The 11,347-nt window shown below is 45.3% G+C and overlaps 1 protein-coding gene and 1 long non-coding RNA gene across 9 annotated transcripts in view; both read left to right on the top strand.

Annotated features, from left to right (window-relative positions):
• The first annotated feature begins 420 nt into the window (after nucleotides 1-420).
• NPRL3 (NPR3 like, GATOR1 complex subunit) overlaps nucleotides 421-11,347 on the top strand; it is a 48,894-nt gene continuing 37,967 nt past the window's right edge. For 3 of the 8 annotated variants that reach the window (XR_010029960.1, XM_063171174.1, XM_063171172.1), the window contains exons 1-4: nucleotides 425-565; nucleotides 1,951-2,020; nucleotides 6,864-6,902; nucleotides 10,226-10,355. Coding sequence is in view for 7 of the 8 variants with exons in the window: in XM_063171174.1 (XP_063027244.1) it covers nucleotides 448-565; nucleotides 1,951-2,020; nucleotides 6,864-6,902; nucleotides 10,226-10,355 (357 nt within the window). In the remaining variant the exon portion in view is untranslated. Of the gene's footprint in view, nucleotides 566-1,950; nucleotides 2,021-6,863; nucleotides 6,903-7,114; nucleotides 7,274-10,225; nucleotides 10,356-11,347 lie in introns of all 8 variants that reach the window. The other 5 variants (XM_063171176.1, XM_063171173.1, XM_063171177.1 and 2 more) reach the window with 4 other exon arrangements.
• On the top strand, nucleotides 2,034-4,485 carry LOC134426295 (uncharacterized). Its single transcript, XR_010029961.1, has 2 exons — nucleotides 2,034-3,365; nucleotides 4,278-4,485. It is a non-coding gene; the product is annotated as an uncharacterized LOC134426295 (long non-coding RNA).

Genomic DNA, 11,347 nt, shown 5'->3' with positions numbered 1-11,347 from the left:
TGTGTGAGATGCTGGCCTGAACTGGGAGCACTGGGCTGTACTGGGAATGAGACTGTGTTGAGGTGCCGGTCTGAACTGGGGGCACTGGGCTGTGCTGGGAATGGGGCTGTGTGTGAGGTGCTTGTCGGAAGTGGGAGCACTGGGCTGTACTGGGGATGAACGGTGGGGCCATGAAATGCTGATCAGAACTGGGGGCATTGGGCTGCACTGGGCACAAGCCGTGGGGCGCAGGACCCGAGCAGAGGCGGCCCCGGTACAGCTGCCCCCGGGCAGAGCCGCTCCCGAACAGAGCCGCTCCGGGCAGAGCCAGCCCCGGGCAGAGCCGCCCCCGGCAGAGCCGTCCCGGCCGCACCGTCCCGCCGGTGCCCGTAGCGGCGGCCGCACCGAGTGCCGGCGGAAGCGGAAGGCGCAGCGGCCGGGCCCTTCCTGCGGGAAGGCCGAGCCGGCATGGGCGAGAGCACCAGCCCCATCAGCGTGATCCTGGTGAGCTCGGGCAGCCGCGGCAACAAGCTGCTGTTCCGCTTCCCGTTCCAGCGCGGCGCCGAGCACCCCGCCGCGCAGGACAGTAAGTGCCGCCGCCGGGAGCTGCGGCTGCCCCCGCCCGCAGCAGCCTCTGCCGGGGCCTCGCATCCTCCCCTGGGGGGCCGGTACCCCACACGGACCCCTCACACCGCCCGTGGGGGCCCTTCACATTGTCCATGGGGGCCTGGCACCCCTCACCTGGCACTCCGCACCCCTCACACTGTCTGTATGTATCTGTCATCCCCCCTCACACTCTGTGGGTACCTGCCATCCCCCCCAGATACCCCTCACACTCTCTGTGGGTACCTGCCATCCCCCCCACACCCCTCACACTGTCTGTGTTTCTGTCACCCCCACACACCCCTCACACTGTCTGTGGGTACCTGTCATCCCCCCCTCACACTCTCTGGGTACCTGTCATCCCCCCACACCCCTCACCCTCTCTGTGTACCTGGCTCCCCTCACTCCCCCTGTCCATGAGGACCTGCCACCCCTCACAGCTCCCCATGGGACTCTGCACTTCTCAGCCCTTGCCCTGCAGTGCCCTCACTCCCCCAGGTGCCCTGGGACCCTCTCATCCATCAACAGAACCGCATTAGTGCCAGGTGTCACTGTCTGCCTGGTACCTCTGTCCCTGGGCCAGGTGAATCCTGTGGGGTTTGGGAGCTGCAGGGGAAGGAGGAGGCAGGATGAAAAGGAAGGCACTGATTTAGAAGAAGTGATTCAGTAAACACTACAAGCTTTAATCAATAATGGTTAGGAATTAAAAAAATTTAGTCTGTAGTCTTGTGCTGGAGGAGGTTTAATTTCTGCTGGAAAAGAGGAGCATGGAATTATTCAGGTGCCAGCACTGCTTGCACCTCTTACTTTGAGGCACGTGATTTGGGATGGTGCCTGTGGCTGGACTGGGACCAGTATCAGAGCAGGGCCTAAAGGTGCTGTGGGGTGGTGGAGCTGTGTGATTTGGGTGGTGTGCTGGTGGCTGGGTGTCAGGAGAAGTTTAACTCCTCTGCTTAGGTTGTCAGTCAGTTTATGAAGAGAGATTCATCTCTAATTCCCTTTCCACTTTTATAGGTGAAATATGAAAAGTTGTTTATTTTGCTGACTGTTTCCCTGCCACCCCTCCTCCTGCTTTTTGTTGATAAAGGATTTCCCTTCCTATGACTTTGGGAGCATTGTAATTGTCCCAAAACCTGAGCAATAAGGAGGGAAATGGCATTGGTCAGACTTTTACTTTTCACTCTTGCACTACAAGCTGTTACCTGCGTCAGTTTCTGTGTATGTTTCACTTTCTCCTCTTCATCCCCTGAATGATAAAAATTTTCCCTTTTTTTTAATGTTCTTTTGAGTGAGAATAGAAAGACAAACATACACACACACATGAAGCAGATTTTTCCTGGGTAAATTTATCTTTATTCTTTGCTTCAGACAAACCAAGGAGTCGATATGCTGTGAATGGCTCTGGTGACACCACAGAAGATCAAGATGGGGACTCCAGGTAGGAGGGAAAACATTTCTTCTGCCTAAGAGGTTGAAATGGAGGAGAGACAGCCTCCTGCTCTCTTGCCTCCTAGTTCCTAGGCACATTCTCTTGGACTCTGTAGAAGACAACCTGGCAAAAAATGCTTTAATATCAAGTTATGAGCACCTTAGTGCTTAGTAAAGAGGACTGTCTCAGCAGGGAATGCTGCTGAATCTCTTGTTTCCTGGGCAAGATCAGCTATTCTTGCTTGTTAGAAAGGCAATATTGCCCTTTCAAAACTAGGAGTATTAATCCTCTGGCAAAATCCCACTTTCCTTTACCTGCCTACTCCTAACTGGATATGTTTTTGAGTTGCCTCAACTTCTTCCCTAGCTCATGTAATGTTCTATTGGAATTGCTGTGCACTAATGAATAACTAATTTTGTTTCTCCAGACAGAGCTGCTGTTGTGTCAGTGGAGTGACACAGTGGCTCAAAAGGAAACTGACACTTGAAAAGAGTTTTTTAAGTACAGGAAATCAGAGGGTAACAAATGCACTGAAAATAGGCAGTGTGGTGCTCAGCATGTGTGTATTTATGGATGGACCCTCTAATTAGTTTTGCTGAACATTTGAAATCTGCTGCATAGTTCTAAATTTATCACTACTAGATAGGAGAGAAATCTGGGAGAGAAAAAGTCTTTTTGTCTGTTGGCCCATAGTTCACTTGCAGATCTTTGTTCTGATAGGTATTTTAATTTCCAGTATTAATAAAAAAGAGGTATTTGCTGCTCTTCTCTTTTATAAGGGTACTAAAGAAGTAATCATCACTTTGTAACTGTAAGATTGTTGTTAACTTTATGGCAGAGAATGGTTTAGCTGAAATTAAAGTCACCCACATGACTGTAAACATCCATCAGTTAATTTCATTTTCCAGGACTGGGATCTTATGAAAACACATTTTGCTTGAGATAATTTGTATCTCCTGCCATTCTGATGCCTTTGAAACCTTCAAACACAACCTTTGGCCGTGTGTCCAGTGAGAGCAGCATGGACAGGGCACAGCTGCAGAGGGAGCAAACCATATGTATGTTGGGGAACTGGTGGCTGGCTTTTCAGGCTGGGCTGTGGGCAGCAGGAGGGCTCAGTGTTCAAACCCCTGGCTCTAGAGGTTCCCTAGGCAGATTAAGAAGGTGTTGGAATGATACCAACTTCTGTCTGACCCTGATTCTTGTTGCCTCTGCTGTTTTGGCAGGTTGGACAAAGCCCTTAATGTGTGGCTGTGTTTATTGTATGTTGCCTGTGTTGCTGAGTTGGTGTGAGACAATGTGTGGTTACTGCAGTGATGTAGGAAAAGCTTTTATCATTTCAGATGATGGTCAGGTGAGAAAACTGCTGGTGTTTCCTGAAGCAGATTTTTAAATTGAATGTGCTGGCATGTAACCTACACTAAACAAATATTTAGATTGTTTCATTGTAGTGATGTCCAGAACACTGAAAGTTTACACATTAAAGTTTACACATTAAAGTTTATGCTTAATCTCCTGGTCAGGTACTTGTTACTAGTAAAAGATTTTTTTTTCAGATCTGTCTGTATCTCCCATGCATATGAAAAGGGAAATAGAAGAGCAGCAGCATTTCTGTTGCTCTGAAAGTTTATTTCCACACTGCTAGTTCTGCTTATATGGCTGGGCATCTGCTTTCTGAAATTCAAAATCCCTTTCAAAATTGTGTTTGTTTCCAGTTTGATTACTGAAAGCTTTTTCCCAGCAGCAGTGTAATCATCACTCTTAAGTCCCCTGCATCCCAACAGCTGATGTAGCAGTTAAATGTGTCCTCTTCAGTGGTACCTGATAGCAGGAGAACATGCTCATGCTCTTTATATACTGAGTGCTGGTAATTTAAATTAGACAAGAGGAGTTTTGTTGGCAAAGTTTGTGTTTTTCACTGACTGATGAGGTGGGAAAAATATGCAAGTTTTAAGTACACAGATGCTTCTTCCAGCAGAAGACAAAAAGGCATCTTCAAAACTGTGCAGTGGATTGCTCCAACTTTGATTTGTATCAGGCAGTTTTAGGAGTAACAGAGGTTGGTGCCTTGGGACAGAAGAGATTCCAAGGGGAGAGTGAAGGCAGAAAAGTGCAGATCCCCTGGAGGGAGGGAGATGCACCTGCTTTGTAAGCTGGGAAAGGAAAGGAGTTTAACCTTCATATGCCATAGAACCAATATCATAATTGATTTTTTTCCTCACCAACATTATGAATTTTTGCTTCAGTTTGTGTGTTTCCATTGAAGATCAGGTTGTGGGGACCAGGAATGGAGCATCTGGTTTTGTGAGAGCCATTCCTTCAGTGGCAGCTCCATCCCTGTAAGATCCTTCTGCAGTGCAGAGTTCCCTTCCTGGACACTCAGTGCACATGGAGAGAGTTCATCATCATGAAGTCCAGTCTGTTTTCTGATGATTTTCTGTCTGAAATTGTCCACAATAAAAGTAATTTGTGAAGTGTTTTTGTATTATTTTTGGAAAACTTCATTGAGGAAGAGTTGGAAGAAGGTTGTTTTCAATCCCTGCATGACAGGAGCTCCCATGGGTGGTTTTGGTGGCACACAGTGAGGCTGTGGAGTGGGCAGACTGCTAGGTTGAGTTGGTGGTGTATGGCAAGTTTGATAATGTTGTAGGGTTGGGCTTTTCCCACTGCATGCTCAGTACAAAGGTTATTTCAGATTTATCTTGTAGCTGCAATAGTTCCTAAGAGGCTTGGAGTCATCTTTTTTTATATTGGATGCCTGTCTTTAATTTATTAGTAATCTAGTACCAATTGTGTCCTAGGTAGGATTTACTGTTGCCTTTTCCCCATAGCTATTGGAACCCAGATCAATTACTTTGGAACTGACCTTTCTTAATGCTCTCAGGAGGGACAAAATCAGATCAGTTTAGGTGCCTTAACTCCATTTCCATGTAGCATATTTGTACAGATAATTGGATTTCTTTTAGCCTCCAGGCTCAATTTCCTGGTCATTGTTATGCTTTTTGGTTTTTTTTATAGACAATGGCAGCTTATTCATGATAATCCTTCCCCAGGTTCCTGGGGTGTGTTTGCTTGTATTCATTTGTGCTCAATGGGGCTGTGTTTGGGTCTTCAGAGTACATATTTTATTTCCTGCTGAAAGCAAGTTGAGCAGCAAAAGTGTTTGAGGTGTGTTGATGGTGGCCAGGCAACAAAAAGGTATTCAGAAGGCTGTCACTGTCAAAACAAATTGCTTGTCAAGTGTCTCTCTTTGTTGGCTTCTTCTCAGCCTTTCATCATTTGCACTTTTCAAAAACATCCTTCAGTTTCTGAGTGTTTTACCAGGAATACACCCCCTCCCAATGTTTATGGAGATGCCTGCCAGTCTTCTTTCTTTCCCCTGAAAAAAGATGAGGCAATTACTCCTTTAAAGCCATAAAATAATGCTATGTTAAATTGGTTTGAAATAGTTTTTTTGGTATTTTTTCTGTAGGTGGTATAGCCAGCAAGCAAATATTCTAATGAGGAGGCACATATAGTAACATATGTTACAGCAGACTTTGCATTTTTAGTAGCAGAGCTCACTAACTGAAGGACTTTTAGCAAATTTAGCAAATGCTTCTGTTATAAAAACCCCTAAGTTCCTGACAAACAAGGGTTTGAATGTCCCTTTCTAACAAACAGTAGTTCTCCTGTGATAACATTTGTTTCCTCTGTCCCTCTTTCACTGGACTCCAGTGTTGTTCCTTGTATTTGTTCTGAAAGGCTTCCTTTCTGTCAGCCTGTGCTTTTCCATTCATGCACCCATTCCTTGAGACACCCTTCCTGTAATGTCACCCCATTGTGTAGTTTGTCACTTGGGCTCTCTAGGTTCTCTTTTCATCATCACTGGCAGAAATTTGTGTTTTGTATTAAGTAATTGTTGGAGGTTTTCATTTTGCCTCCCTTTTCTCCTGTGGGTTAGTAGAAAGCTTTTATCAGATTAATTTTTCAGTACATTTATGAAGTTGTTTTATGAAACAAGTCCTTTTTAATCTTAATTGGGGGAAAAGTGGCAGTTGGATGTTAAAATGGAAACAGGTGTTTCTGATGTAAAAGTGAGTACAGGTGCTAACTCAGTCCTGCTCTGTACACCTGTTGTAAAGAAGGGTTTGGGATTCTTTGCCTTGAAAGCTTTTTCAATCTCCTTTTCCTAAGCTGTGCTTATTGCCTGGGGCACAGAGAGGGGCAGGGAAGGATTTTTCAGTGTGCTGTGAGTCTGGCCAGCCTTGTGCCTGCTGTGTGCATCCCTGCAGGAGCAGTGGTGCCTGTGTGTGCCCTTCACAGAATCCTGCACCAACAGACACTTGGCATCCTCTTTTCCTAAGTCTTGTGGGTATGGAAGCTCCAGAATCAACTGGGAAGAGCTGGGGGTTGTTTGGGGCTGCATGGGAGCTTCTTTGCTGGAAATGATAGCAATAGTCTAGCAAAGAAACTGAGGTTTAGAATCTGCTCCAAATCAGGCTGCAACCTCTGCTGTTTCTCTTAAGGTAAGCATGAATTAAAAAGTGTCCTGGAAATCAGCTCCATAAATGCAGTGTACTGTGGGAAAACACATGGCAGCAGCCACTGCTAGTGCAAGGACTAAATTACCTCAGCCTGTTTTCTCCATGTCGTCAAACAGCCTGCAATGTATCCCTGGAATTCACCTTCCATTAACTTCAGACTCTCCTCAACAGTTACATTTCCTTTACAGGAGTTTAACCCTTAATAGTTCATCCTTGTTTTTAATATGATCTCTTTTTTTTTTTCTCTTTTGTATTTTGTGTACTTGCCTCGTTTATTTTCTTTTGTTATGTTTTGTTTTGTGTTTATGGCCATGTTCCCATTTCAGAGACCAATGTCCTCTAACTGATGAGCAATTGGTTTCAGGGTAAGACCAAACATTCTAAACAATCACCTTTGTCTAGAATGGCTTTCTTTTCTCACCATCCTTTTAATTGTGCTTGTGTTTCTGGTTTCTGTTTTACACTGAATGATGAGAAAATCATATGCTAAATCACAGTGTCTGTAGGAAATGTATTACTAAAGGTTTGTGCCAGGATAATTACCAAGGTCCTACTAACATTTCTGTGCTTCCTGTAGGGAATCCAGAATGAGTGTGGCACTGTCCCCTCTGTGAATTGGGAAAAGCTGGGAGGCTCTGGGAGTGCACCAAGTATAACCTTGGCATTGTAGTTATTCCAGCAAGGAGCCCTGAATCAAATTGTTTTCTGAGGAGAAGTGGCTTGAAAGTGCAGCTCAGTGAGTAATCTGTTTAATCCCAGGGTAATGATGGAGAGCTCTTTAGGGGATCCAGGTTTGGGCAGCTGTGCTGGTTGCTTGCTCTTGGTGCCCCACTCAATGGGATGGTTACACACAGAGAGGGAAAAGTGCTTAACTCAGGGCCCCAGAAGGAAAAAAAAACAAAACATCTCTAGTCCCTGCTTAACATAAACCTCACCTATATACTCAGATCCTGTTCTGAACTACTTCAAAGAAAAATTCTTAATAAAAGCCTTGCTTTGAATTCCTGTGGCATATAAAAAGTTATGATCCATTCTTGGGGGACAAAAATGAATTCATGTTTGAATCTCCCCGCCTTCTTTTCAATGTGCTGTTGCTATGTTGTGCTCTGGAGAGGAGTGGTAGAATATTTTGGAGAAATCAAAGCTTTTGTTTATTGTATATTCTTTCTGCCTGCTGAATTCCTTAGTACAGAAGAGGTTTGCTTCCCCCTGGAATTCACAATGCTCAGACTAATCTCTTAAAAGGAGAAGGGTTACTGCCCTACTGCAAAACCTGATCTGCTTCTAACAAACTCTTGGGCTCTAAGAAGTCAGTGTTTTTAGGTCATCTTAACATACCCCAAAGATGGGAAAATGTGTGTTGAAATATTTAAAATGTCATTTTCTAAGATGAGGTGACTAATTGAAGTAATGGGAATAACACATCTGCTGTTCCTCGATTTCCCTATTGTCCTGAGGCCTAAGAAATGTCAAAATTATGTAGAGCACTGGGGGTTAAAAAAGCCCAGACAGCAAAACTATAAATCCAGGCTGTCAGAGGAGGAGAATGGGGCTGGAGTGCAGGTGACTCTTGGGAGAGCCTGTGGTGATAGGAGGTGCACCTGTGTCAGGATTCTGTCTCTGAGCATCTCCTCTGGCTGCAATTCAGTACTCTCCCAGACACAGAAGACCCTGCTAGTAAAAAGATCCTGAGGACTTTCCAAAATCAGCCTTTTAATCTCTTCCTCCCCAAAGAGCCACATACAAGGCAGGGCAGACAGGGCTGTTGGTGTCAAGAGCTCCCCTGGGAAACTGCTGAATTCCCGCCTTTAGCACCACGTTTATCTGTTAAAGGATCTGTAATTCCTTGTGGAAGTTCCCAGAATGATCAGTTTATCAGCTCCCAGGTGTCCTTTGCCAAGGCTGGAGGAGGGAAGGGTAACTCATTTCTTAGCAGGAAGCCGACATTTTCCAGTTTGCCCTCCTTCTCCCCTCACCCCCCAAAACATATGCTCCTTTTGGATCCACTGCTGTTCCCATCTTCCTGGCTCCATGATGAGCCTCTTAACGAGCTGCTGAGCAGGGCAGAAAGAGGAGGAGAAGCAGCTCACTGCTGTCATGGTGACTTTTTTCCTATTTTGAATGTGATCTCCAGGGACTGTCAGTCCAGGTCCCGTTCCAGCACTTTGCCCTTTGCTCCCAGCCTTCCCAAGCTGTGCAGCCCCGTGGCTGAGGAGCATGGGCTCAGTAGCCCCAGGGGTCTCTGTCTAGTCTGTGCTTGCCCTTAGCTTGGAGCTGGGAGCAGAGCATAAACCAAACATAAGCAGAGTGCTGTGGTCAGAGTGACCTGTTTGTACAAGCACCAGGGGCTTTTTCAGTTTGGACCTGTGTGGTCCTTCATCTCCAGTATTTGTAAATAAAAGGAATTCCCCCTGCGTCCTTGAGTGCATTTGTCTTAATTTCTGTATTGCACCATGACTCAGAGGGAAGCAGGACTAAGCTACATTAATTGCTTCTCTGGGCATGGAGGGCTCACTTGTGGCCAAGAGATAAGGTGAGCACAGCACACACCCATGCCTGCCCTCCTCTCTGAGTGATACTGGGTTATCTGGGCTACCTGCCTGCTCTAGGGGGATGGTCTGGCACGGGCACTGATCCCTGGGTGTAAATACACTAAATGCAATAAACATTTTCATTCTTAAAAACCAGCTCTCGTCAGAAAGTGGTTTGAAATTCATTTGGTGAAGTAGGAGCTTCTATAAAACAGATGAGGAGAGAACTTGTCAATAACAAGGCTTGCACTGCTCCTGTTTTAGAGCAACAAGTTTACTCTAGCAGCTGAGTTCTCTTCCCTGTGGGTTTGGGCTTCACTGTCCCAGGGGACACCTTGAGGAAAACAAGTGTTGGTAGAGACCACACCAATGCTGTGAGGCCATCAGAGAGAGCAGTTGTGGAATTCCTCCCTTGTCACACAGGATTTTAGCTGGTTTTGACCCCTTGTGGGTTCTTGCCCTCCTGTCTCAGAGCTGCTGCCTTGCCCTCACCAGTCCAGAGCAATTCAGTATAACCCCATGGCTGGGCATTGGGAAGGGCCTGGCCTGTCATGAGTGTGATTTATCAAATGAGAAAGCCCAGGTGAGGCCAGGCAGCTCTTGGAAGGTGCCAGTGGTCTGCTGAGCACAGGTTGAGATCTGTTAAATGAGGAGCTTGGAATGATGAGCTTTGGGAAAGGAAGGACAAGCATTGGCTGTGTTTCTTTTAATTGAATCAGCTTTCTTGCCTTCCCCTCTGCCATACTGGGTGGCTTAAAGATCTCTGTTGTGCTTGAGTGACAGGCTGTGTCAACATGTAATTGCTTAGTAAGTTCATTAACCTGCAGCTAAATCCAGGCAATGGCTAACTCCAGCTCTTTTTATATTTAAGCAAACTGCATCTAATCTTTTCAATGTATTTTGCTGAGCATGTAATTAAATGAGCATGACCCTGCAGTCTTTGTTGTGAACGCTTCCTGTTTTATAATTGTGATGATCTGAGGGATGTAATTTAGGGGTCCTTAATTTTACATAATTGGTCGTACTCCGGGTACAGCAATCTATTCACAATTTACAACGCCTTAAAAACTTTGGAGTTAAATATATCTGTACTTGGAGGAATATTTTGGGGGTGTGCTCTTTGAAAACTGTAATAACTTCTGTTTCTGCTCTTCAAGGTTTTCAGATGTCATCCTGGCAACAATTTTGGCTACCAAGTCAGATATGTGTGGCAAAAAGTTTGAATTGAAGATTGATAATGTTCGCTTTGTTGGCCATCCCACCTTGCTCCAGCATGCCCTTGGGCAGGTAGGTATGAGATCCCCTCTGGGGACCTGCCTTCCTCACAAACTGCCTGGCTTTAGTGAGGAAACCTGCAATTCAGAATGCCCATGTTGGCTTTTGATCCTGGTTTTACTCCCTGATGCTCCAAGCTGTCTTTTATTTATTCTGGGTCACTGGAGTGAGTGGCAAACTGAGGGAGCTGTCAGCGATCACAGAAACTCTTCTGGTTACTGTAGGGAAGCAGTGTGAGTAAAGAGAAGTAAAACTGGGCACTCCAACTCCAAAAGCTGTTTCTCACTATTTTAGTTACTGCAAGTTAGCTTTTAGCACCTCTAATTAGTGTGGCAGTTAAAAAAACACCACCAAAACCCTTCACAAATGCTAAAAGCTGCGTCAGCCTTGTCTGGCTTTTAACTTTTCCTGAGGCTGAAGATGATCCACAAGACTTAGATGGAATATGTAGGATGTTGAAAGAGATCTAGAATTTTCTTGTGGACCAAGTCAGGCTGCTGTTTGCATGGAGACCTTCCTCCATGGCCTGTTTTAGGTCCTTAGAATGAGAGCAGTTTGCTATCTGGACTGTAAAAGGCCCTGCTTAAATCCAGGAAAGAATTCACCTGCTTCTGTGTTCCTGATATTCCCTGTCCTGTTCCTTCCTCCTGCTCAACTGTAGGAATGAACTAGGTTTTGGTAATTTCTGAATCCAGTGCTGATCCCTGTCACTGAACTTCTTTGGTCTCATTTTTCATCAAATTTGCTAAGTCATTCCTTTTTTTTTAGGGGAAAAAGTCTGCTTGCCAATTCTGTCCTGCTTTCTAGCTATAATTAGAGGTGGAAACTGCTTGTTGGTAACTGCTGCATGATATTTAGAGGACCAGACTGCTTTAATCCCAGTGAGGAGCTGCCCTAAAGCATCAAAAGATGCTACTTTGGGAACTCAGTTGTGAGTCTGCAGGAAATGTCATGGAGAAGCACCAAGACTCAGTCCTGAAAAGTTAAACTGTCTTGGAAGACAG

This window comes from Melospiza melodia, chromosome 18 (genome assembly GCF_035770615.1).
Source record: "Melospiza melodia melodia isolate bMelMel2 chromosome 18, bMelMel2.pri, whole genome shotgun sequence".
NCBI lineage: Eukaryota > Metazoa > Chordata > Aves > Passeriformes > Passerellidae > Melospiza > Melospiza melodia.
Note: the sequence above shows the minus strand (reverse complement) of the source record. Positions and strands in the feature narration are given on the sequence as shown.